Here is a 26,781-nt window from a genome sequence, read left to right on the forward strand (position 1 = left end):
TGACCAAACACTACTGGGTGTAAGCGATGAACTGATAAATGTTGCTTTAAAGTGCTTAAACTCCACGTCCCTTATTATGAAGATAGCCTTCCCCTTTTTTAATCTACTTTTTCCTGGTCTCAGCTCATCAGCATCCCTCTGATGTTTACCCTGAGTGTAAAGTCAACTTGCCTGCAGAGGGGCTTCCTCTCTGCAAACAGAGACTTCTCTGTGTTTGAAACTGGAGAGGTCGGCATTCCTCTGCCCAGGCCTCAAATAAAGACCCAAATTCTTGCAAAAATAATCCAGAATCCTGCTGGGAGTGCAAACCTATCCGCTGTTCCTGGGTAGCGGCCTCCCTCAAGGTGGACAATCGGTGTCTGTGTTTTCTGAAGCCAAGCTGATGCCAACAGGCTGAGCCCCACGCTTGTGCAGCCAGCAGCCCCTCAGTCCTGCTGCACGAGCTGTGCAAAGGCTCTGGATTATTTCGAAGACAGATGTGCCTTTTCTTGGTGGATTATGGATGATTCACAATCTTCATTTTCAAATTGGATTTTACAGGCCGGATAAAACATCACATACTCTTTAGGACTGCCTGACAACAACGAGGAGTCTCCACCAGCTGAGAGGTAGGCCGCAACTATTTCTGACCCAGATACAGTACATGCTGCTCACTTAGGAGCCACGCTCACTGAGCTGCTTATTTTACACTTTTCGACCGATCACTCTGAGAACCAGCTTTTAAATTCTAAAGAAATAATAACAACAAATGCTTCCAAATGTTTCACAATCCAGTCTAACCTTTCAAGCAGCAAATGCCACTAAAAAAAGAACTAGGACCGAATTTCGCTCCTAAACCAAAGAAAGAATCTGCTATTGGTCTGTTTGGGACGCTCAGTTGCATCTTTTTCTCTTCCCACGGACTCCCACTACTTGTCTCAGGCCCTTCCAAGAGGTACAGACTAGACAAGACAAAAACATCTCTGAGATTTTTCTTTAATCTCGCTTCCTCAGTCACTCACTTTACAAAATAGGTAAAAAGCTAATTTAATTCAAGTTCTTGGGGGGCAGTCAGGGAGTCAGTCAGGGAATTAGGCAGGATTCAACGTTAGACCACTTAACATGCTTTATTTCAGCATTCAAAATAATTAAAAACATCTCAATTTATTATACATATACAAAATAGGTACAAATCCTTGTGGTGTTTTTCCCCCATAGGTGTGTCTGTCTGCCTTTCTCTCACAAACTCTTTGCTGATGGCTCTCTTTCTGTGCATTTGTAAAATCTCTGATTTGCAATTTTTTTGAGAAAATTCACCCTTCGCACAAGAAAACAAGAAACAAGCTACAACAGGTGGGGGAGGATGAAGGGAGTGGAGAAGAATTTGGGTGACAAAAAGGTGATACAAACATAAAACCAAAAGGTGTGATGAGAAAAGAAGAGATGCGGATCCACTTTTCTTTTGAGCTCAAAAACAGAACTAAGACTACCAAGGCTGGAAATAGAAGCAATCTGCCTCATTCTGGACATCAAGAATAGAACCATGGTTGAATTTTAGCACCAAGAGCGCCCCGCCAAGCCTTGACCTTAACACTACAGAACAGTAAAGCCATACTGCATGGCCAGGAGACCTCAAAGAAAGAATAGCACCTTAAGTTTTAGCTGTTCCTGCTTCTGCTAAAATTTCCGTAAACCTCGACTCCCCCACCGACCGCTACAACTACTACAGGCTTTTCTTTAGAAACACTTTTTTTTTTTTTTTTTTTTTTTTTTTTGAACAGCTAGATTTCCTTGCTTTCCTGAGGTAGCCATAAGATTTTTTTTTTTTCTTTCAAAAAGAGGTTTCAACCCATGTTTCTCTGCTCGTTGTTTTAATGTGACATTTCTTTAAAAAAAAATCAGGGGAAATTGAAAGGAACAGACAAGAAAGCAACCACAACAACAAACAAGTCACGACAGCTACAACATCAGCGGATGAGGCGGAGGGAGTTGTCAGTGTTGTCTGGGGCAGGTGGACAGTTGGGTTGGGAGGGTTGGGCAGAACAACAGAGACAAACATGGCTGTCAGTTTCACCGTTTATTCATCAACACCTGAAACTTGGTACAAAGCAATTGAGTTCTGTCTGTTGGGACTGTCCTTTCATTCCTCTTACCGCAGTGGTGTATAAAAATACAAAAGTCACCTGTGTGTTTCTGTTGGTTTCTGTAAACTCCAGAGAGGCCTGGTTTGGCTGGATGAAGAGGGGAAGTAAATTTTTACACTTTACAGAAGCATATATTATTTTCTTGTTGCCAGTGAAACAAAATGTCTTCTCTACAGGATCCTTGGTGTTGGTGATGGTAAAAAAAACAAAAAAAAAAACAAGAGTCAGAAACAAAAAAAGTAGTGGTCCCAAACACGACGATGCAGACTCCGCCACATCACCGCCATCTCGTTGAAGTGCAGGTTTTAGGCAAAGTGGACCATTGAAACAACGGCCGAATGGAAACTCGTAGAATCACGAGCGAGGGGTTGGATTTTTCAGAAAAATGGCATTAGAGAAATGTTTTGGTGGGGCTTTTTTTAGAGAGAGATGACTGCTAGAAAAAATAAAACACACACACACACACAACAACAATTTCAAGTCCAGATTTCTCTTTTTACAAGAAACAGACGGGTCCAACTTCAAGGCCGAACTCTTGGTCTGGAGCACCAACATCCATAGGAGCAATATCAATGATGGGCAGGCGAGATGTTTTCGATGTCTTGTACTCAATGACTGTCTTGCCCCATGTACCGGTGTGTGACTGGAGGCAGAAAAGAAGAAAAGGGAGTTAGGGTCAACAATCAAAATGGCTGCTGCATTGTTAAAACTTCAACATTTTTCCAATTATGCCTGAACCTTTTTTTTTTTTTAAAGCACATTGACTGCAAGACCAGCTACAGGAGCTAGCAGATATGTTTGATCTCTTGTAGTGATTGTACTGCATCTGCCTGCTGAATTGTGATGTTTGACCCCTGAGCTCTATGCTAAATTTGCAGGTTTAGCATTAGGGTTGGGATGAAATTGTTAATTAAAAGTTTCCTCACCGTGCATCCATCCTCCAGGACGCTGTAGGTGAAGCGACTGTTGCCCTCGGCTCTGATCTCGATCTCGTTGGAGCCGCCAAGGTGCACGGCCTTCTTGAGGTTGCTGGTAGAGGCGTCCATGTAGGCGATGCTGTTCTTGCAGTGGTAGGTGATGTTCTGAGATGCCTCGGTGGACATAAGACGCAGGAAGGTCATCTGGATGTTGACATCCTCTGGCTGAGAGCCCTCGCTGCCGTACTCGAACTGTGTGGGAGAGAGGAAGAGGGAGAAGTTACTTACTGAGCTGTAAGGGGAAAGGATGGGTAAGAAGTAGAAAAGTAAGATGAATGCGAGGAATAGATGAGGAATCAAGAGAACTGAGAATAAGTGTAACTGAAAGGAGTAAAGGAAAGAGTTGCCCTTAGTAGGGAAGAATTGAATGCTGAAACTGAGGGAGAGGTTATCAAATGGAATTGTAAAGACAGGACACAGAAGGAGGAGGGGAAGGTAAAGAGAAACAGACAAAACCGAGATGAGTTGAGAACAAAGAGTGAAGATGTGCTCTGTTTACCTGGAAGCCACCGTTCATAGCCTCTCCGAACCAGACATGCTTCTTCTCCTTGATGTTCTTGCTTGTGTACCAGTTCTTCTTGGCAATCTCGCGCTGAGTTGGGGATACACAGGTCTCTCCGGTCTCCATGTTGCAGTAGACCTTGATAGCGTCCTGAGTGCAGCCCTGGTCAGGGTCAATCCAGTACTCGCCTAGAAAAAAGTTTGGAGAGGAACAGTCAAAACGCTGGCACACTGTCTGTCCTCCAATCCTAATCAATTTCCTTAAAGCATTTACTCACCGCTCTTCCAGTCAGGGTGGCACATCTTGAGGTCGCGGCAGGTTCTGGCGGGGTTCTTGCGAGTACCGTCGGGGCTGCGGATCTGCTCGATCTGCTGGCTGAGGCTCTTGAGGGTGCTGTCCACCTCCAGGTCGCGGTCACGAAGAACATTAGCATCATCAGCGCGGAACATGCGGTAGGGATCGGGGGCCTTCTCCTGAGGCTGGGCAATGAAGCCAAGGTCAAATCCGCCACCGGGGGCACCGGGTGCTCCAGGAGGTCCAGGGGGTCCAGGAGGACCCTGAGAGACAAGCAGAGAGAGAATAGGAAGATAATTAGTTATTTCATTGCAAGTTAGCGTTCCTAGAAAATCACGACCTCCATATGGTGATTGAATGAGGAGACAGAATAGAGATAAATGGATGGACTTACAGCAGGTCCCATCTCGCCAGAACGTCCACGAGGTCCAGGAGGTCCAGTGGGTCCAGGCAGGCCACTCATACCATCCTTACCAGGAGAACCAGCAGATCCAGAAGGACCCTGTGAACAGCAAAAAGGGAAAACAGAAACATTACTGTCTGAACGTCTCTTCAAACTGTCTGAGACATAAAATACAGCATTTTTTTATGCTGTATTACACTTTCAACTGCTCCAAGCACTCCAAGCTAAATTGTCCGGCATGTTAACTCACTCTAGGTCCAGCGGGTCCAGCAGTACCAGCGGGTCCAGTCTCTCCAGAAGCTCCCTTTGGGTTAACAAACATAAACAGGCGTTAGATCTTCAGTGTATATGTTGCAGACAGGTTTATAGTGTATATGTGTAGGTGAGGTCAGTGCAAAGTGACATACAGCAGGTCCGGGAGGTCCTTGCATGCCAGTGAATCCTCTGTGTCCCTTCATGCCTCTCTCTCCAGCCTCTCCAGTCTCTCCCTTGTCTCCGCGAAGTCCGGCAGGTCCCTGTTAGAGGGAAGAAGGGAGTGAGGAGGGTTGTTTAGCCTTCCTCTGCTCGCAGTGACATCTATTGCTGTAGTCAATAGTAATAATTGTGCTGATGTCATTACTTACAGCGGGGCCACGAGGTCCAGCAGGGCCAGCAGCACCAGCAGGGCCAGCAGGTCCCTGAAATGTGCAAAAATCAGTTCAATTTATAGGGCAGGTTCCTCACCCAAAGTAGATCTTGTATCAATGGCTAACTTTTATAAACATGGATGGAGGATATAAATATTAGCAAAAAAAGACAATAGTTGAGGTATAAAATGATTTTTGTCACTCACAGTCTCTCCACGGTCACCGCTCTTTCCAGCAGGTCCAACGGGTCCAGGGGCACCAGGGGGTCCAGGGGCACCAGGGGCTCCAGAGGGTCCAGTCTCTCCACGATCTCCCTACAATTCAAACAAAAAATATTTTCGATTTCACTCACTTTAAAGGGGCAATATGTATGACATTTATTTGAAAACATTCCAAATGTATACATTGTATTGCAGACATATTAACTTAAGTTAGCATACTAACCAGCTAGCCCCTGCCCATCACAGCCCAAAGTTCCTGTGCAAGTGGTGTAAACACCAACACTCCCCTGGTTCTCTGAACTCTCTAATTATATGCAGTCCCCTATTTGATCTGTTTGACAGGTGGCCAATTCTTTCATATTGCTCCATAATATATGTATTTTTATCACCATGGCCTGTCCAGTTCCATGTTCAAGAAATGTAAAGGGCTGCCATAATTAGCACAAGATTTGGTAAAACTGTTGTGGTAACGCTGTCCAGGCTGTACAAAACATAGCAATAGTTGCAGGTTATTAAACTGCTGACTCTTGACCGCTCAATTCTGTAATAGAGGCTGGGGCTACAGACAAAATTTAAGTTGTGAGTGAAATCTCTATTTGGAAAAGTTCATTTATTTTAGCCCTCAATTATTCACATTGACTGAGAATGAATTCACTCTCTGTCGCTGGTAAATGATTGATGATGTCTTTCTAAACTCACCTTGGGTCCAGGGGCTCCGTCACGACCAGCTGATCCCTCGTTACCAGGGGTTCCCTAAAACATAGAGCAAGTTAACTGATTAGAAGACATATACAGGATTCACTCATGCTTATACAAGTATACAAAAGAACAGACAGAAAACCCTGGTGTACAGGTATGTTTATTTTGTCACACCTCACGTCCAGGCTCGCCAGGGGCTCCAGCCAGTCCAGGTGGTCCCATAGGTCCGGGAGGTCCGCGCTCGCCACCGGGTCCGCTTGGTCCCTGCTTTCCAACCTCTCCCTGTGGGTGACACAACCACAATCAGTCCAGTTATACTAACCTTCATTATTTTTCTAATTGACTAAAGCTTGAGGACTTTAGAAACATTATGGACCAAACAAAAGCTAAATTACATTTCACAATCATTGGCAGTGATTTTGTTTTCATCCTTATATCCTCTTGAAGAGGTTTGAGATCACTTGATATTTCTGGTTTTGAAGTCATTTTTGGTTCTAAACTAAAGATTGTTAAACACATTTTGGTATTCTGGTTCAATCAGCTCCACTGTGGATTTCATAGTCATGAAGAGTTAGTTGAACTTACAGAAGGTCCAGGCAGGCCAGGGAAACCTCTCTCTCCTCTCTGTCCAGGCAAACCAACAATACCACGCTGTCCAGCAATACCCTGAGGACCAGGCAGACCAGGAGAACCCTGCAGGAGATGACAGAGAGAGACAAAAAGAAATGGGTTGATCAAGGTATTAGGCAACAGAAACTGACAGCAACCAACAATGTGTGTTGCAATTGATTGATAGATCATAGTGGCATTCCACCAGTATGTTCAAGGCAACTTACAGAAGAACCTTCGGCACCAGGGCTACCCTTCTCTCCAGGAGTTCCTGGGGGTCCAGCAGCACCCAACTCACCAGGGCGACCAGCAGGTCCAGTCTCACCACGGTTTCCTTTGGGTCCCTCTTTGCCACTAGGTCCAGCGGGTCCAGGAGGTCCAGGGTTGCCCTATGAGGGGAATATCACACTGATGAACATCCCGGACATTGAGCCCTGTCACAGGAACAATAACTGCTTAAAACGTTATAGCAAGACTTACAGAGGGGCCGGGAGGTCCAACTCTGCCAGCAGCACCAGGGAAGCCAGTAGCACCCTAGGGAGACAGAAAGAGGACGATTAGGTGACTGAAACTGGAAAAATGGCTATATCAAGTGAGCGGAAAACAATACAAAATAATAATATCTCAAGAGGAACAAAGCCAAAAAAAGAGTGCTGACTTACAGGAGGTCCAGCGGGTCCACGGGCTCCCTTGGCACCAGTGTTTCCAACAGGACCCTGAAAGGACACACCATTATGTCAGTGAACTTGGGAGTACCACTGGAAACGTAGCTATCGAGACATCTGATGTTCACTATAAATTATAGGATTTTCATATTTTAATGGGGTACAATGGGGTATAGTGTATACGTCTGCAAACCTGAGGTCCAGGGGCACCAGTGGGTCCAGCAGCGCCAGGGGGACCAGAATCTCCCTTAGCACCATTGTCTCCAGCCTCTCCCTTAGCACCAGGCTGTCCATCAGCACCCTGTGGTGGAATGGAGAAAGAGACACATTATTTTTCTATGAATTCTTTGTTGAAGCTTCAAGATAAACATGAAGAATTGGTGAGAAAATCGCAGACATTCAAGAAGAAGTGACTTACAGGAGGTCCAGCGAATCCAGCTGGTCCAGGTGGTCCAGCCTCTCCACGCTCACCCTAAGGAAGAGAAGGGGTAAGATGATTCAGTCAAGGATTTAAAAAATCAGTTGTCAACTCCTGAGGGACAAAAAGACAGGTACTAACAGGGGCTCCACGGGCTCCAGCAGGTCCAAGAGGTCCAGCAGCACCAGGCTCTCCCTTGTCTCCAGTGGCTCCAGCAGGTCCAGGAAGACCAATTGGTCCAGTCAAACCACGAGCACCATCCTTACCAGGGGCGCCATCAGTACCCTTGGCTCCTTGGTCACCCTAGGATATTGAATGGAGAGGCTGAATCAGGTATGCAACAGGTGTTTATACATCAGATCCTGCAAAACTGCTGACATTCTGTAGGTGGCGCCAAAGCTGGTTAATAAAATCTAAAATATAAGACTAAGTATGTCACCAGTGTGGTGGTGATAATTTCTTCAAAATTCTGGGAAGCTATTGTTGATGGTGGGGATAGTGTTAAACTAGTCAGACTCATCATGTGGAATGTCTTTGTGGACAAGTGGTTAGGAATACTCACTCTGTCACCCCTCAGTCCTGGAAGACCAGCGGCACCACGCTCACCAGGCATTCCCTGCAGTCCAGGGGCACCCTGTGCTCCAGGAGCACCAGGGGCTCCAGCATCTCCCTAAGTAAAATGTGGGAGGGGGAAGAGAACAAAGGCAAGAGGAGACGAAAAGAGTTTAGTGGAAAGAGGAAGTTCAAAACAAGTGGTAGAAAATGCTGCCTGATATCTACTTGTGGGAGACTTCTCTTTCAAGTCAGGATTTACCTTAGCACCATCGTTTCCAGCAGATCCGGGAGAACCACGGGCACCAGCGGGTCCAACGGGGCCAGGTGCACCACGCTCACCGGGGAAACCTCTGTCGCCCTAAAGGGAAGGGTTGGCGGACAGTTAGATAAGTTGATGTGCAAGAGTGCAAGATTCAAAGTAATCCTGAGGATCTATATGACTGGGGATCACTGATCTATAGGTTGATGATATTTTCAATTAGGAGATCGAACATGAAGTGGAAAGCTTTAATTCCAAAACACTTCACTATTTGTCTGTGCGAGAGGTACTTGACTTTTCCTCCAGCGGCCATATTGGATGTCTTCAACTATTTGTTCATGCTTTAAGACAATATAAGCTTTAAGAATAGCCATACTATGTACATAGCTAACCAACATCGATTTAGCATTAGCCTGCTATTAGCTAGTTTCAGTCTGCTCAATAACATCAGTATCCTTGCTAGATGAAACTGCTAGCGAGTTTGCAAGGTAACAGTTCATGTTAAATAAGCTGCCTCTTTTCAAACTCAAGCTTGGAGTTTTTGGAAGGCAAAAGTAAAGCAAGTTCACTGTGGCACACTAATGTACATTTGGAGCTCTTTAGACAGTTCACTTTAACAGCACCAAAATGGAGTTTTTTTAACAATTTGTAGACTAGTTAATAAGGATTCTCTTATTATGAATAGACAACTCTACAACGATCTATCATTAGTAGAGCTGGGAGCAGACTACTGAGTAATTAATTGTGACCGTGGTAATGATGAATTTGATTGACTTACTCTAGCTCCAGCAGGTCCTGGGGCTCCAGCCTCACCGGGCAGACCCTAGATGGACAGACAGGCAATTAATACATTTATATCTGTAAAGTCTAAATTTGATCTGGTATCTAAGTCCATCATATCTCAGTCAGTACCTGCTCTCCAGGCTTGCCAGTCTCACCAACAGAACCCTGGGGTCCTGGAAGACCCTGGAATCCAGGACCTCCAGCAGGTCCCTGCTCTCCTCTCTCACCAGCAGGACCCTGAAAATACCAGAGAAAGGGCATTGTGTTGGTATGACTCATTAAAAGTAGGTACATGTGCAGGTTGAAGTATATTGTACTAAGAGACAATCAGGCTCATGAGGGGCATAGCAACGGAGCCTTGTGTTAGCGTGGGCAAGTGTGCGTGCATGCATGGTTGTGTAGTCGTGCATATTTCACTTACAGCAGGTCCAGCGGGACCCTGAGCACCAACGTCACCATCTTTTCCAGGTGCACCCTATGTAGAAAGATGGCAGGCTTTTCAGACACACAGCTTTTATGGATCACACGAAAACAGTAGAGCACAGTTGATTCAGAGGGTAACATGGTTTAGAGAACTTACAGTAAGACCAGTGGGTCCCATTACTCCTCTCTCACCAGGCTTTCCGGGCTCACCCTACAGATGGGAGTAGAAAAGCACTATTACTTGAGATGTGTGGACAAGTCTTAGTAGCCTACCCTTCAGTAGACCACTGACTAAAATATTCATGAACAGACAGATCAAATAAATTGTTACAACTTACAGCTGCTCCCTTGGGTCCGGGGAATCCCATGACTCCAGGCTGGCCTCTAGCTCCAACAGAGCCAGGAGGTCCGGGGCGTCCATCTTGTCCAGGGGCTCCCTGTTAGAGATGATCAATAAGGAATTACTTTAAATTAACACAGGTGTTTTGATGATATTAGATCAAATGTATTATACTAAACATCAACTTACAGCAGCTCCAGTCTTGCCATCAGGTCCAGGGCTACCAGGGCTGCCAGTCATACCCTACAGGTAAAGGTTAGAGGTCAGAATAAGGCCTGCACAGTGAATAAATAACGCTGGCAATTATGTGATAAACAGTTGGAAATCTAACCTTAGCTCCAGGCAAACCGGGCTCACCACTGCGGCCAGGCTCACCAGTGGCACCTTTAGGTCCAACAACACCAGGGCTTCCACGCTCACCATTGGCGCCCTGTTATAGGGGAATAGATTAGATGAGTTAAAATGAATATGAATTGAAGTATGCAAGTGCTTCTAAGTAAAATGGAAGTACGTAACAAATGTGCGTGTATGTGTTTAACTCACTTTGGGTCCAGCAGCGCCATCAGAACCAGGGAAACCACGACCACCAGGGGCACCCTGTAAAGAAAATAAAGCTTAGCCATATTGCTTAGCCATCACCAAAATTCCATCATGTCTTCTTTATCACAAAGTAAGACCAGCCATAACTGTGATGTATGCTCAGTTGAATTCTTGAGAGATACAATCTAATTGAATTCTATCTTGTCACTTGGTTCTGTATTGTCCAAATACAAAAAAAAAATAAGTCAAAAAATCCCCTAAAAATGTATCAATATTAGTTTTTCCAAATATCCTAAATGTGTGCTGTATTACAGTATTTTACAGGATTAGCCAGAAAGATGTCTGCATCTTTTTTGGCCTATACCATGTATACTATATGTACATTATATGGGTAGGTAGTAATTTGACCGTTTCCTTCATTAGTGTTTGGATTCATAACACTGAATAATATTTAATCATATTTGCGCTTACAGGAAAAAAGGTGTTTCTTAATTTATAATCGTATCCGTTATGTTTTTGGCTGCAAAAAATCTCCAATTATTTTAATTCGCCAAGTGTTTTTGCTGTTTTGAAATGATCATTTTAAAACAGAAACAGATACAATTCTATATGGAGACTTCAACTTTTTTCTTTGAGGTAAGAATACTCCATCAGATAAGTATCCCTCCTCATTACTCTTAAAAAATATTACAATACACAGTATGATGTGGTGAAAATTAGGTGAGATGCATACTCTCTCTCCAGGAGCTCCACGGCCTCCTGCAGCACCAGGCTCTCCTCTTGCTCCTCTCTTGCCCTCCTCACCAGAAGGTCCTGGGGGTCCCTGAACTCCTGGAGCACCCTAGAGAACACACGCAGATGTAATAAGTGATCAAATGTGTATTCCTATTTGTTTGTATGCAAGCTGTGCTCGATATTTACAGTGGTGAACTTCAACTTACAGCCTCTCCCTTAGCACCGGCCTCTCCCTTAGCTCCTGGGGCACCAACCTCGCCCTGAGGGAAACGAGCAAATAAACAAACATAAGCAAACACACAACAAATAAACATAACTTGGACAGATCTCAACAACAAAAGGAATAAAAAAAAAACAAGCAACAAAGCAACAAAAAACAAACAACACGTCCTCCTAAAAATATCACAAAAAAAGGCTGACGAGTTGATATTTGACTTAAAATACAAAACAAACATTATGTTTACTCTTGGTTTAGTCGTTTTACTGTATGCTTTGGACCTAAGCATTATTTCTAATCATGCCCATTACAGGGAGACAGACTTAAGAAAACACTATTTTTGGCTTGAGTTAGTTGTGGGAGCTTTACTCACAGTGTTACCCTTGGGTCCAGGGGCACCAGCAGCACCCTGAGGTCCGGAAGGTCCACGGGGTCCGGGGAATCCGGGAGCTCCAGCAACTCCAGCAGCACCCTGCAGGTGGCAGCACAGGCCAACAACACAGTCACATCATGCTGGACTGCCAGTGATGAGTCTCTGTGGCTATGCAACAATTAAAATCCAGCTCTGCTTTTTTAGCCAGGAGGGTTAAAAGAGAAAGAGATGAATTGAGTTGAAAGAGATACTCACAGGGCTTCCCTTAGCTCCAGGGGCTCCATCAGCTCCAGGGTTTCCCTAAATGGAGAAATAGGACAAGAGATTTTGATTAACAACCCAGAGGCCAGAAGGCTCTTCTGTATGATGCAGATGCACAATCCCTCTAGGACCTAGTCATCTAGGACCTGAACATTCTGTTAAAGAAGGGTATTGTTTGTACTTACAGAAGGTCCGGCAGCGCCAGCGGGTCCGGGGTTACCAGGCTCACCACGGGATCCAGCAGGTCCCTCGGCTCCACGAGCACCCTGAGGTCCGGCTTCACCCTGGGTAGAGGGGAAACATTGAACAGGATTTACTCAGATTATCATGTCCATACCAAGATAGGATCGAGGAATTATAGAGGGATGAAATACTAATATGACAAGAAAAAAAGCAACAGTTGTAAAACATAAACTGTAATAATGGGAGAAGAAGAGTGTATTTTATTATTGTACACTGTGTTCAAGTTGGAAAAAATATTAAAAGCCAGCTTATTGGTGTCTTAAAGAGCACTTCTCAACCAGGCCTGGAACTAATATTAGTAAAACAACAATTAAACAAAACTAAATCTCTGACCCATGTATTGCTACATAATAATCTTCAAATAATACACAGGTTTTGTAGCTGATTTTCAAGTGATATTTGCTTAGGCCTATATATTGTAGAAGTGGATCAGGAGATAGAGTTCCTTGGATGTCCTTATATGACCCATACCAAATGTGACCCCTTTGGGTCAAAGATCAAATTCAAAGGTCAACTACCTGCACATATTGTTAAGAGAAATGCACTGAGGCGTTGCAAAGTAAGGTCAGTTAGCTGCTAATGACAACTACAACCTTTCTGGAGCAAAGAAGGGAAAATGGGATGTAGCAAAACAAATGTGTTGTGGTACTTCAGATGGTGAAGGGCGCAGGAGTTGAAGGTGGAAGCTGAGGATGAAAGACATGAAAAAAAATAGAGGTTGCTGGCGTGGATCACGCTGGGTGTAGCAGTAGTACCTTAGCTCCAGGGCCACCAGGGAATCCAGGAGGTCCAGCTGGGCCAGTGGGACCCTGAGCGGAAACATTAAGACGAAGAGATTCAGGCAAATGTCGTGGAACAATTTATGCCTTCACAGAAACTCAAATTTAGAGTTTCATGAATTGCACTTTCATCGAAGAGATATTTGAGAATGTAAGACTTACGGGAGGTCCAGCAGCACCAGCAGCACCATCGTTACCACGAGCTCCCTGCAGCACGAAGAAAAACACGATTGGTTGATCTATTCCCTGACTGAGAAATTACAGGAGTTGTGTACGTGTGCATGCATGCAAGTGTGTGAGGATGGACTCACAGCAGCTCCATTAGCACCAGCACGGCCTCTCTCACCAGGGAGACCACGAGGTCCCTAAGGAAGAGACAAAGAGTGTCAGTTAGTAAGCTATAATCCTTAAATCAATTGGAAGGGATGAAAAAAATCCAACATGTCAACTATATATGGCCAAATGGGGGGCTTGTTTTACTCACCATAGCACCAGGGGTTCCGTTCTCACCAGGGGATCCAGCCTCTCCCTAAACAATAACCAACAGGCAGGTGAGATGATGAGAACGACAGCAACTGTGGTATCATTAGTCAATATTAATTCAAGAAACGAACATGGCTGCTACTAGCCAATGATTCCTCAACATGGTCTGCTACAGCTGCTATGCTACCACTTACTGTGCCTACAACTTATACTAAGACAAGTACTTACCTAAAGGGTGAGTCCACTGATTTACACAGAAAAGTCTGTTTACTAGTCATACAGAGCACTAGATATCTTGGCTTGGACTTTACAACAGAAAGCCAGCATTGCAAACCCAAAAGAAGCGACTGGTTGCAATATGGGAAATGTCGTAGCCAGTTTTGGCCAATAAAAGGGACTAAAATTCAGGATAGCTCAGCATCTCCAGCTTCTATTTGAATGATTTAATCATTTTAAAAATCTTTCCCTGTATTTACAGAAGCAGAGTACCACATCAGTATGTCAACTACTTTTTCTACTAGGCGCTCTAGCATTTACACTACTCTCACCATTGCTATATGTGCCACCTTTATAGCTACTACTTCTACTACTACAGAACACCCACTACGGTGTCTCAATTGAAATTCTTCTAACACTGATGTCAAAGAGGGACAATCACCTTGGGTCCAGCAGGACCACTGTCTCCCTTGGCACCATCCAGACCACTGAATCCCTACAGAGACATAGAGAAATACAGATGAAGTCCACTGTTAGGACATAGATATATATATATACATATATAAAAATATGTAATTGATTTGTTGAATGCAGAGATATAAAGCTCTGACTCACTCTGTGTCCCTTGATTCCAGGCAGACCAGGGGTTCCTGGGAAACCACGAGCGCCCTGAGGGAAAGATAAGCGATAGGAGACACAATTTATTATCACAGCTTTGTTTTTTGTTACTTACATTACACACCTGTGAATTACACTGCCATGGCAACTCACCTGTGGGCCAGAAGGTCCACGCTCACCGCCACGACCAGGTTTGCCAGACTCACCCTAAGAGAAACAGAGATAAAAAGAAAGGGATGAGGAAATTTGGTCATTATTCAATTCAAACTGAGACACAGGTGGTGAATACGAGCAGGTCCAGTCGACTTACATCCTCTCCATTCTTTCCAGGGGGGCCGGCGGGGCCACGAGGACCCATGGCACCCTGTAGAGGAAGACACAAACAAGGTGAGAATGCCGACAAACTAGCAAGGTGAAATGTTGGTGTCTATTTATTTGTGTGTTCCTAATACTCACAGAAGGTCCGGGCTCACCGGGCTCACCAGGGGGACCAGTGAATCCCTGAGGTCCCTGTAGGGGGGACACACACAAAACACCATCAGTGCTACACTTACACCACCAATACTGGACAAATATGTTAACAGCACTCTCTATTAGCTGTAAAGTCACCCTGTCGTCAAATGACTGTAATCATATCCCTATGCATATGTAATCCTCTTCTACACAGTCTGAGTCACTGGGTTATCTTTTTTTCACGGCTGATGTCAGCTCTACCAGGGAAGAGTAGCAGAACTCTCTTTCCATATGACAGGATTATCTTTCAGCGACTGTGATGTAATTCAATTGTGTATATTTGGAGTTAGTCCTGGTTGGCTTCAGCCGCTCAGGATCTTACTGGTTACGGTGGTCAAACTCGAAGATAAACCAGTAGCTTAAAATGCTTGAATGATCCTTCCTGGCACCGACAATTCAAGTATGTTGGATAATGCGAGCAAGGTGCAGTCTACATGCTGTTTCGTGCATTTTGGTTGAGGCTGAAACGAGCTAACCTACCTAACCTCTGCAGGTGGGACTCAAGTGTTTTCATCACAAAGCAAAGCAGCCTTTGTCTTGCTGCATTCTAGGAATCATGACTGCTGTTTTCCCCCCCAAACAGCCACTGTACCAACTGTACGTTACCTGCAAGCTAGTTAAGCTGGCTGTGTTTTGTGTTCAGCTCAGCCTCTGACTTAACTCAGAACTCCTCAGCAACTGCAGCCCTTTCTTTCAATCCCCTCTAATCTTTGTCCTTTTTCCGCAAGCTGATTAATGTAGCAACAGAATACAAGCGTATTTCTTGCTCCTCTTGAAATGTTTTTGAAAATATTCATGTCTGTCGTTGCAGTTGTAAAGACGAAATGAACACAGAAAAGGAGTGCAGAAAAGGAGTGCAACAGAGTTTGTCACTGGCTTCATACCAACTAGGCCCTGAAGAGAGTAGTGTGGTGATGTCATGGTGATGTCATGCTGAGGTACACATGCTATCGCTGCCCTTTGCTGATTCTCCCAGCTTCAGCTTTGAAACATTTTGAAATGAGGAAAAAAAGTGTTGTGCTTACGCTAGCGCCAGGAGATCCAGGGGGTCCACGGGGTCCCATTGGGCCCTGTTAATCAAACAGATGCAAGGTGAATCACTATATGACCGACAGGGAAATGATTGTGGTTGTGTTTGTGCATGTGTACGTATGTGTCCTACCATGGGTCCAGGCACAGGCATGGCAGGGGATTTGTCATCATAGCCACCGGACATCTGAGGGGAGAAGTTCTGGAAAAAAGCAAAAAGAGAAAAAAATATAATCATCAATTTGTAACATACAGACTAAAGATGTAACTCAGGTTTAAACTTTCTGTGACATGGACTAAATGCAACTTCTATGTTCTTTTTTTTTTAGCATTCCAAAACAATGCACTTTGACACTTCACAACAAACTGGAGACTCTCTTCAGAATCACATGTATAAAGAGACACATCTCCAGCAATACATGTCAGATCCAATCTCAGAGTACAGGAGGTTTGTGACAGCTTGAACGTGTCTAGCTAACAGTGTGGTTAGCTTCACAGTCCGGACAACCACAACAATTCCACGACCTTTGACCTCTTCCCTTGTACTGTGGGTGATGTAGGATTTGTCGGGCCCTTTGGGTGCCACTGCTATCATCTGATCACAGTCGCCATTGGAGGTAAGGCTTTAAGAGTCTCTGTTAGCTTAGCAACCTTAGAATGTGGTTGTTGATATGCTAGTGAGGATCTAGGTCAATTTTCATTTATAATGCTACACAACAACAGAGGAATATTGCCTTAAGTATGCTAGTATAGGGAGAAAACCATTAGCAATCACTGCATGCTAAAACTGTAAATAAACATGTGAGTCAAAGGTTAAATTAGATTTAAATTAGGATTAGTCAAAAATTTTGATTTAATATGCTAATTTATGATGGAAACCAATAGCTAAATGAACCATGGCATGCCTATTACGATTCTAAAACTGTAAATAACCCTAAGCTGAAAACCAATCTCCAAATCGAGGACGATAGTTTCAAGCCTACATAGGAAAACTGAAATAAATGAGCTTTGGCTGTGAAAGTGGAGTTTCACAGCACTTCCTGTCCTTACCCAGCATGCTCTTATTTGTTTACACTTGTCCATTTTCATCTAATTTCCCCACATTTGCAGACATTTGGAAATCAGAAGCACTGAGGTGGTGTGCGTTTTTGTGAGAATGCAATCAAACTATGAGACGAGATGACATTTTGGGGAGTGGAATGTGAGTGCTGGGAAGTTGACAAGAATATGTGTTTTTTAAGCGTCTGACCACCACAGAGGAAGATGTTGGCAGACAGCCACAGCCTAGTCCAATCAATGGTCTACATGCATTCATGTGACTTTTGTTTCCAGCTGTGGTCAGCTTATGCCCGGTCAGTTAAGACCTAGACAGGTCAAATAGAAACATTTTATCATGACAACTTACTCCACCAAGGCCGGGAGGTCCAGGAGGGCCGGGAGGACCGGCTGGTCCGGGCTGGCCGGGGATACCATCGTTGCCAGGAGGACCAGGAAGACCCTGTGATGGGAGACAAGAAGGAGGAAGACAGAAAGAAGGGGTCAGGCTCGAGTGTCAGAATTACCTGAATGCAGGGCTCTAATGAGAGGAAAACCCAACATCCAGCCCCAGTCCATGACTGCCTTTACATCTGTCACATCATCAGAAACAGATCCTTGTTGTCTAATATAAAATATCCTATGTGTTTCTTGACAGGTTGACCAGGTCCCTATAGTCCCTATAGTGATGACAGCAGCATTACACCTGGAGGAGAGGTGTATTCCCATCTCAGGCTGACCATGTGACCAACCATGTGATCATGTGACATCAGGATACAGGAACTGGGTAAGACCAGTCACTGACTCTTTTCCAACGACCCATTCAGTAGGGATCCACATGATCATTACTGACTAAAATTCAATCATCTAAAAAAGTTCCACTTTATAAATAACATCACAATACATTACAATAATCATAGCCAGAACCTCATGATGATATGTGATTATAAGCACCCTCCCCATCCCAGCTGAAGTCCAACCGGCTGGTTAAAATATAGTAATCAATCATTTATAATCAAAGTCTTATAGGATCCAGGATGAGCTAACCAAAGACTTCTCTGCATCTCACACGATAACATGCCATCAAGACATGCTCCCATAACTCACATTAAGCCACCTTTAACTTTTGAAGGAATATAATCAATTTTGTGACATCTAATTTGAAAAATCTCTCACTTACAGTTTCCCTTCAACTGAGTCCACTTCCTGCTTCAAAAGGCTTTACCCTCAGTCTGACCCTAGCACGTTTTCAGTAAATGATCAGTAATGATGAACCCCGATAAAGCAAACTTCTTGCTCCATCATGATTTATAGAACACACAAGAGAGTGACTTAATCCAGAAGTAGAAGAAACAAAACTACAAGTTGTACCCTTTACTGCAGTTTTAAGGACGCTGATGTCATCAGACCAGCTGCTGTTTACACAGTAGCCCATCAATAGTTGGAGTGCTCTTACTTTACACACCTCACTGTTTTACTTAAAACACTTCTTTACTTTGGTGTAAGTGAGATTTTGAATGGTGGACTGGGCAACGGGACGAGTGTCATCCACGCGCATTACACTGCTGTCAGTACAACTGCTTTAACTCCATCATAAACACACAAGAATCTAGACAGTGAACGCACCACGTGGCCCTTATTTATCCAGAAATCACAAGATCAATATTTGAGGATTGTGAACCTACCCTGTCTCCCTTGGGTCCACGCTCTCCCTTGGGTCCCTGTGAGTAATGAAAGAAAGACAGTGTCTCAGTGTTTGATAAAACACAACATTTAATTGATGTATCAGGATAGGATTCATATGATCAATATAATCATATGTATCTGATATAATCAATTAAGTCATTTATAAAGTGACCATATGCCCCAATAATTCATAAACCAATTATAATAACAACAGTACAATTAATAGTTACAATAAGCTGATGAAATCTCTGTATTTCATTAAATGACACTGCTTTTGTGGTGATGATCATGATTTGAATGATATGTATACATGCTGTGAATATTTACCTCGGGCTCCTGGAATCCTGCAGAAAAGAAGGAGACACAGACACTTGTGATTAATATCATGATGATAAACACACACACACATACACACACACACACACACACAGTTAAAGTTAATTAAGCTTAAACATAAAGTTTGAGATAAAGAGCGTTATATCCTCACATGTTGTCCTGATCAACAACAACAACAACAACAACAAATTGAGGTACAACGGAATGGAAGTATAAAAACATCCAGTAAAGGGAGAAAGAAAGAAAGAAAGAAAGAAAGAAAGAAAGTGGGAAGGAAGAAAGAAAGAAAAAGAGATAGAGCAGATTGGGATATCATACCATCATCGGGGCAGATAGGGCAACACTCATCATGAGGGATGACGGGGTTGGGGCAGTCGGTTGTGTCCTCGCAGATGACTTCATCGCACATCACCGTGCCGCTGTCGCACACACAGATCTGGCATGGCTCCGGCTTCCACACATCCCGGTCCGCGAACACCTGGCCGTCCAAGGTGCAGCTTGAGCCCGTGCCTGAGGGGGGCGACACACACACACACACACACACGCAGACACAGACAGGTGAGTAGGCTGCCTACCTGAACACAAGTGCACATGCAGCATGAACATTAAAAAAAATATAGCCCATATAACAAATGTTACTTGTAAACTGTTTTAACTGTACACATCTGCATTAAAACAGGCCATGTACGGATATTCAGCTTGGAGATTGAAGGACTGAAGACCCGACTAAAAAATGAAATTAGTGTATAAATTCAATAACAACTTTAAAATGTATGGTTTTAATGTATTTTACTGTCCTGCGTGTTTTTAGTTTTGTGTAGGAGCAACGGTAGCATTGGAATTAAAAGTGCTTTAAATTGAGAAAACGCGTCCAAAGAGATATAATATGGACACAAAACTGATGCCGACGACAGAGAAATAGGTGGAGGCAGAAACAGAAAGACATCGGGCTGGAGTAAAGAGGCCTGTGGAGGGTTTGGAATTAGCGGCCCCTCAGATCGGGACCGGAAAGACAACGTGCAGAGGTGACGGAGAGGGCAGCTGTGTCTGGATGCAGGTCACATCGTCTTTACGCAGGCTAGACTCGTGAGTGATTTCATTTTCCCTTTAAAGACAATACAAACATGGTTCTTTAGTCTTCTCTAACACTAAGTCACATTTTCCAGCCCGCTGTGGACCTCTCAGCAGAACTAACTCCAAAGCTGAGGCTCCTTTTAGGGCTCAGAACCGTCCCAGCGTGCCAAAGCGCTGAGCTCAGAGGGAAAAGCAGCAGAGACCCTTGGCTTGGCAGCAGCTGGTGGAAACAGTCCACATGTGTTTGTAATTAGAGGAAACAAAAAAAAAGAGAGAGGAGAGGAGTTGAAGAAGAGGAGAAGGAGGAGGGGAGGGGAGGGGGGGGGGGGAAGGAGGCAGCTTCGGGGGACGTGGCGGCCAGATGTTTCTGTAGGTCTGAGAGGAGCCTCTGGGCGGCGCTGTGACACCGCTCAGAGGGTCGCACCACATCTGTTTCAAATAGACGGGACGGGCAGCTGAGTTCTTTCCAGACAAGAAGAACATCTGGAAAAATTGATTCCAGCTCCGTGCTTGTTGTTTCCAGAGCTGAGCTGACTTTCTTTGTCTTCTCAGAGGAGGAAAAGCCCTGTGTCTCAGCACGAGCAGAGGCCTTCTCACTCGACTGTCCAAACACACCTGAGGAGCTGGACTTTGCTTTTAGAGCACTCAGGTTGTCGAGGTCAAATGTTTCCACGCAGACAAGACTGCGCCTGCTCACCAACCTACTCTCACTCTCTGTCTCTCTCACCTGGCCAGCTCAACACTTGGCTCCAGGCGGTGACTTACTCCGCCACATCATTAAGGCCTGTGCAAATTTTCCCATCTGTCTCGTGTCTGGAAGTGGAATTTTCGCAGCGGATGGAGTGAAAAAGCCATATTTTACCTCCTCTAGTCTCACATCTCAAACTGTGCAGTTTACCACCTTTTTTTCAGGCTGAGTTCGACTTTTTGGAACGCTGGGATGTCAGGGTGTCAAACTGACAAAACGCAGTGCAAGGCAGGGCGTTGTGTTAATGTCGAAAAAACTAAATCTGATGGGTTTTGGGTTTGTTTTTTTTTTCTGGAAGCACTCCATCTTTTTTTGGTTGCAGTTGTGATACACATGCATCTCTACTAGTCTACGTTAGAAAAACCTCGCCTGGAGGAAAGCGTGGAAAACCTGCAGCAACTCGCTCTGCATGCACGAGGGAGGTGGAGGGGTGAGGTAAAGAGACACAGACAAACACAAGGAGAGAGGGAGAGACAGCGGCCTTCTTCAGATGCCCAATGCATTATGCACACCGTGTACAGTTTAGAATTCAAGTTAATCTATCTATCTATCTATCTATCTCTCTCTCTCTCTATCTATCTATCTATCTATCTATCTATCTATCTATCTATCTGTCTATCTGTCTGTCTGTCTGTCTGTCTGTCTGTCTGTCTGTTTGTCTGTCACAGCGGAGATAAAGAAGGAGCAAGCATCAAAGTTCTCATTTCTAGTTCAAACTTTTTTCCTTTCTTCTGTTTTCTCTCTAAGTTCTCAGCAGCCGTCCACCAATGTAGAGAAAATCCACTGTCAAAAACCAGTTAAAAAAAAAAGAAAAAAAAAAAAAAAGAAAAAAAGGGGGGGTTGAGAAGCTCCAGTAAACAGTGATGAGACTTACGGTCGTCCTCGCCCTGCGCTCTGACCAGGAGCACCGCTGCGCTGAGCAGCAGCGCCAGCCGCATATCCACAAAGCTGAACATGTCTAGATGCCACTAGACATGTAGACTCTTTGAGGCAAGAGAGGAAAAAAGTTGGGGAGGTTCTCTTTTCCCTGCTACACTCCAATCATACACGGGTGTTTGGGGCAGGGTCCGCTTGTCTGTTCACAGTCCTCCTGACCCCAGCAGAAAACTCCCTACTGCCTACACTCACTTTCCACTGGGGTTTTTATATGGGAGCCTGAAAAACTGGGAGGTGCTGGGGACCGGACCGACTGGGGACGCACCCTCATTACCCAGCTGCTGCCGCTCACGTTTAGGGAAGACAAGAATGGACCCCTCCTTCAAAGAGAAAAAAAAAAAAAAAAAAACAGAAGAAAAGGGAGAGAAAGAAGAAAAATCAGCAGGTCCCTCCTTCCATAATTCTACAGCAGAAGGGTTGGAGTTTTGAACGGGGGCTGAGCAGGAGGAAACCTGATCCTGAAGAGCATCGGAGGGTCGGAAGAGGATCTCCTCCTCCAGGAGTGATGGGTTTAATCTAGATTTTATTTCTGGTTCTGGTTTACTTCCTGACTGACTTTGATTTCAGTTGCTCCTACTGCTGCTGGTTGTTGGACATCAGTTTGAGGGTTTTTAGAGTAGCTCTAGTTAAGTTACAGTTCACAAACTCATTTCATGAAAAGGTTTTGCTTTAGTCCAGTTTTGGTGTGTTCTTCTTGGTTCTTGAACTTTTTTTTTTTCATAGTTGTTATAGTTGTGACAAAGTGATTTTATGGTCATATCTGTCAGACTGTTCACATGCTGAACTTGGCTGCTGGCTCAGAAGAGTTTGGTTACATTTTCAGGTTTAGCTTCAGGTCTTTCTGTTGCTAATTCAGCTCTGATCGCTGAAAAAGTCTAAATTTCGGGAAAGCCTGACTGTTTGCATTGTTCGGATGACTTTTTAAATCAATTTGTTTATCTCGCACCAATACTTCCACTAGAGATCGTTATACTAAGAACTTGTTTGCAGAGTTTCAGTTTGTCAATTCTTTTCACCAAAATGGACGTCAAAGTAAGAGAAACAATTAGTTCAAAACAAAATACATGTAATTGTCAGAGTAAAACATATTTAAATAGCCAATAACAGATTTTTGACCACTTGAGGGCAGCAGAAACAACGTAAACAAAACACTGGCATAGGCTATTATCACCTTTTAAGCGTATAGCACAAACATTCATATGGAGTTGTGTTCCTGGTCACCTGGTGAATGGTAGTCCAATATTAACTCTCTTTCAGCTCTTTTTTTCGATATCTACCAGGTCCTGATGGAAATATCTTGCGCTTTAGCTGCTAGCCGCCACCTTTGGGGCTACAAAAACGAAAAGTGAAAAAAAAGAAAAGAAAGTGAACCAAAATGGCAATTTTGCCGACTGACCTACTAAACAACTGGCTAAACTCACCATAAAGCTCCTTAAAGCCATTGGGAGCTTCAGATTTTGGTGATAATCATCACTGTCATCGCCAACCCTCACAATGTCATTTGATACACTGTTATATGATAAAAATATAGCTGAGATGAGTGTTTAATTCAACACCGTAATCATCATTTGTAGAGCAGCGCTGATTCAGCATAGTGCTCGCTTAAAGTTAGCTTTATTTTCAATCTGTACAAACTTGGTGCATACGTAGAGAGGAGTGGGTATTTGCAGGGCAGGGATGGTTTAATGAGCACTGCTTCCGACAGTCCTATCTGCCGCAACGCTTTACTGCCAAACAACTCCCAGTACTTGTTGAAAATCTGTGTTTTAGGGGATTTTTTCCTTCAAGTGTCATGGGATTGTACTTTAGAGACAACTCAGGTCTATAACAGTGACTCATCAACAGCGATTGTCTGTGAGAGAACCGCTCTGTTACGCTGAATTGTTGAGCTCTCCCGGTGTCGCTCTCAGATGTATGCGAGCATGAGCTGCAGCCCTGGTCATCGGTCCTGCTGGACTTGCAGTTCTGGCTTTGGAGTTGATTTGACATCATCTGACTCATGATGAACAGTTAAATAAAATTGTCTATTTCATTCAACACATCTTTCTTGGAGACTACACCGAACACAGCGCAATGCAAGAGTTTTGTGTGTGTTTTGCCTCTAGCTACTAACATAGTCTTGAGCCCCAGGCAGCAGAGGTGAGGAGCCGGCTACAGAGTCCTGATAAACTCAAATCCCTGTAAGTCCACGCCCACTTAAATATTTTTTTTATTCTTAAACTAGTAGTCATCACACCAGGTCAATGCTGACTCATGTGACATCACTTGAGGACAATAATCAGATGTCAAACAGCCCCCTCTTGAGCCGGAAAAGGTTTCGATAGATTCCGAGATAAAACGTGTTCAAAAGTGACATTTCGGTCTCAGTGGAGCACTATGTTCTCTGGTGAGCTCGCACAGTGAATGTCAATGCAGTTCATTGGATTTCAACATTTGTTGTGTTGAGTTAAACATCTTGGCCAGATGACATCATCAGAAAAAGCCAAGGGAGCATTCGAAGATTAATACTCTGAGAACCATGAACATCGTAAAATGTAATAGTCGCAACTGTTTCTGAAAAGACGCACTGCAGTTTTTAGATAGATAGATAGATAGATAGATAGATAGATAGATAGATAGATAGATAGATAGATAGATACCTGGCTCAGTGTAGCAGCTGTTTGATAAAAAGCGTCGCGGTTTCTTACCAGATGTTTGCATTTTTTGGAGCGAGTGACTGCACTTGACTGAAACTGCCTCTGTTTTGAAATACCTGCACAATTGTGGGGTTTGGAGACATTATGATTGTTATTGGTTCTAAATAATAAAAGCCCTTTTTTTTTCTTTTTTTTTTTTTTTTTTTAAAGCGGCTGCATTTTCTGTCCCAGTCCAAATAAAGGTTTATATGTGCAATTCTCTCGTGTCCCCCCCCCCCACCCCACCCCACCTCCCCCGTACCCCCCCTCTACCCCCCACCCTGCAGCAGGCTGTGTGCAGCGCCGGCCAGGCTGCAGGTGAGCTGTAATTAAGCAGAAAGCAGACATTATGGAGCAGAAGCGCTGCAGCTCTCTGCCATCTGATCCACTCGCAGCAGACACGTTGCACAGTCTGAAGCTGGCCAAGCAAGCCTGTAATTCAGTCCTCCTCTCTTTCTCTCTCCCTCTGTCTCTCTCTCTCTCTCTCTCTCTCACACACACACACACACACACAGACACACTGCAGATACCTTCACATTATCCATGTGTCTGCCTGTTCCTTTTTTTTTTTTTTTACAGGGAAGTGGATGGAATGCAAGCAGTTTTTCAGGAAGAAAGACAGGCAGAGAAGAAGAAGAAGAAAGGGAGGAAAGCGCCACCTCATCATTCCCCGGTATAACCTCCAGATCTGATCGGGTCCTCAGAGCGTCACAGGCCAACACACACACGCACGATTCACATACACACACTCATCCACACACAGTTTTTGTTCCAAAGCGTCTCTGATGAAAAAAACATATCGCCGTTATTTCAGCAGCACACCAGAGAGACTCGAGTATGATATAACAGTATTTTCACTATATTCAATTGATTCTGAGCTGAATCTACAGTTTGTCAGCTGTATGTCAACCATCTTCCTTTATACATCACAGTTACTTCAGTTGAAGTGCTGGGTTGAATTCGGGCAAGTAAAAGAAATCTGTTGAGGCGATGCAAACAGCGGAGTGACTCAAGTTCAGTTATATCGTTATGTTACAAATGTTAAAGCACACTTTATAGAGACTATAATCAATATATTTATGTTAACAATGCATCACTATGTATGTATGTATGTAAAGGGTTTGCCGCTGATGAAGAAGAGATGGACAGAGAATTTTCAGCTGACACCGTGGTTCCACTTTTTTTCACTCTTGCTTTTCAGTTTTCCCGCCAGCGACTTTACTTTTTACTTTAAGTTTCTGTGCTGTTGGCAACGAAATGGGTGTAAAGGAACTTGAAAGGTTTGTGCAAAACTGATTTTCTAAATAGCTGTGATTGTGGTTAATGCTTGTTAAAACAGTCAGAAATAAACAAACTAAAAAAGTGAGTGGAGTTTGGTTATATGTACTTAGATGTGTACATTAAAAAAGTGAAATTTGTGTTTTTCTTTTGTGCTGTCTGGACCAATATGTTATTTACATGGAGGCGATGATTGAACCTTTATTCAGACTGAAACATAATGTGACCTAAATTAAAGAGTACAGCATCATGTACATTTTCTATTTAGCTTTATAAATGCACATAAAGGCTCGGATTCTGGCAGGCTTTGCGTGCACAAAGCTGTCGGTAAGTTGTTTTTAGTTGATTGTCTGCTTCAGAATTTCAGTGGATTTATCTTTAGCAGAACAGCATGTTTGACCCCAGAGACAAACACTGCACACACGCACATCACCAGGGTCCATACGTATAAGTACGAGTTAGTTAAAGCAAAGTGCAAAGCCATATAGCAATAAAGTCTGAGTGATCAGTAGAGCAAAAAAATCCAACTCTGTAATTTCCGACGTTTCTCTGGCAGAGCACAGTTGGAGAAAAACCATGGAAATGTTTAGAATTCCTGCACAGGAGGAAAGGGAAAAAAAGATTGAAATGATATTAATTGTCCCAAAAGGCCCGACGAGACGTAGAGAGACACCAATGTATCAAATACAAGACAGAACGTTAAGCACATCTCACTGTCACTTTGATAAGGGAATTCATTTATAATGTGTCAAAATGTCTGGCCATTGACTTAATAACATTAAACTCAGGGCCAATAAAAGCAACCAAGGTGGCTTTTGAAATTACCTGGAAGTAAATGATGGAAAGTGAGTCTTTAGTGAATACATACTTGGTTCAAGTGACCCTTTGCACGACTGTTTCACTGCCAAACAGTAAGAACTCAAGTGCTCAAGAGTTCTAAATCTCTGTGTATAGGTGAAAGAAAATCAGGAAATGTACAATTGAATTTAAAATTTGATTTGGTAACGTATCCAAGAATCCCACACACACACACACACACACACGGTGCACTGCTATCTCAAGGCAGCAGAAAGTGACTGCGCCACAAACCAACAAAAAGGTGGTCTGAG

At 43.8% G+C, this 26,781-nt stretch overlaps 1 protein-coding gene and 1 long non-coding RNA gene across 4 annotated transcripts; one reads left to right on the forward strand and one right to left on the reverse strand.

The window, feature by feature from the left end:
* Positions 1 to 1,090: 1,090 nt before the first annotated feature.
* Positions 1,091 to 21,924, reverse strand: col1a1a (collagen, type I, alpha 1a). Of its 3 annotated transcripts, XM_030407011.1 has the most exons (49): positions 21,658 to 21,924; positions 19,280 to 19,471; positions 18,953 to 18,969; positions 18,625 to 18,660; positions 17,310 to 17,402; positions 16,038 to 16,106; positions 15,901 to 15,945; positions 14,819 to 14,872; positions 14,673 to 14,726; positions 14,516 to 14,569; positions 14,360 to 14,413; positions 14,187 to 14,240; positions 13,530 to 13,574; positions 13,357 to 13,410; positions 13,208 to 13,252; positions 13,022 to 13,075; positions 12,209 to 12,307; positions 12,018 to 12,062; positions 11,763 to 11,861; positions 11,379 to 11,432; positions 11,171 to 11,278; positions 10,441 to 10,494; positions 10,229 to 10,327; positions 10,087 to 10,140; positions 9,896 to 9,994; positions 9,715 to 9,768; positions 9,556 to 9,609; positions 9,264 to 9,371; positions 9,130 to 9,174; positions 8,352 to 8,450; positions 8,100 to 8,207; positions 7,679 to 7,840; positions 7,538 to 7,591; positions 7,313 to 7,420; positions 7,117 to 7,170; positions 6,935 to 6,988; positions 6,682 to 6,843; positions 6,431 to 6,538; positions 6,020 to 6,127; positions 5,846 to 5,899; positions 5,132 to 5,239; positions 4,923 to 4,976; positions 4,707 to 4,814; positions 4,550 to 4,603; positions 4,291 to 4,398; positions 3,880 to 4,159; positions 3,600 to 3,790; positions 3,050 to 3,292; positions 1,091 to 2,766 (listed from the first exon to the last, which is right to left on the reverse strand). In XM_030407011.1, exons 1-49 carry the CDS (start codon positions 21,737 to 21,739, stop codon positions 2,620 to 2,622), a joined length of 4,338 nt encoding a protein of 1,445 aa, XP_030262871.1. In that variant the 5' UTR covers positions 21,740 to 21,924; the 3' UTR covers positions 1,091 to 2,619. The 3 variants fall into 3 exon arrangements, with proteins under 3 accessions (XP_030262871.1, XP_030262872.1, XP_030262873.1); XM_030407012.1 differs by lacking the exons at positions 7,117 to 7,170; positions 7,313 to 7,420; XM_030407013.1 differs by lacking the exons at positions 12,209 to 12,307; positions 13,022 to 13,075; positions 13,208 to 13,252; ... (4 more) ...; positions 14,516 to 14,569; positions 14,673 to 14,726.
* On the forward strand, positions 13,352 to 25,760 carry LOC115575149 (uncharacterized). Its single transcript, XR_003982638.1, has 3 exons — positions 13,352 to 14,749; positions 17,598 to 17,726; positions 24,974 to 25,760. It is a non-coding gene; the product is annotated as an uncharacterized LOC115575149 (long non-coding RNA).
* Positions 25,761 to 26,781: the final 1,021 nt, after the last annotated feature.

The sequence above is a fragment of the Sparus aurata genome, chromosome 23, assembly GCF_900880675.1.
Source record: "Sparus aurata chromosome 23, fSpaAur1.1, whole genome shotgun sequence".
NCBI lineage: Eukaryota > Metazoa > Chordata > Actinopteri > Spariformes > Sparidae > Sparus > Sparus aurata.

Bases quoted from the DNA above. Each gene is read 5' to 3' on its own strand.
- col1a1a (XM_030407011.1), bottom strand. From the start codon at position 21,739: ATGTTCAGCTTTGTGGATATGCGGCTGGCGCTGCTGCTCAGCGCAGCG. The intron at 14,570-14,672 runs GTAAGTCGACTG...TGTTTCTCTTAG, and splicing joins CTGGAAAGAATGGAGAGGAT to GGTGAGTCTGGCAAACCTGG. The intron at 6,844-6,934 runs GTAAGTCTTGCT...TTCCCCTCATAG, and splicing joins TTGGACCTCCCGGCCCCTCT to GGCAACCCTGGACCTCCTGG.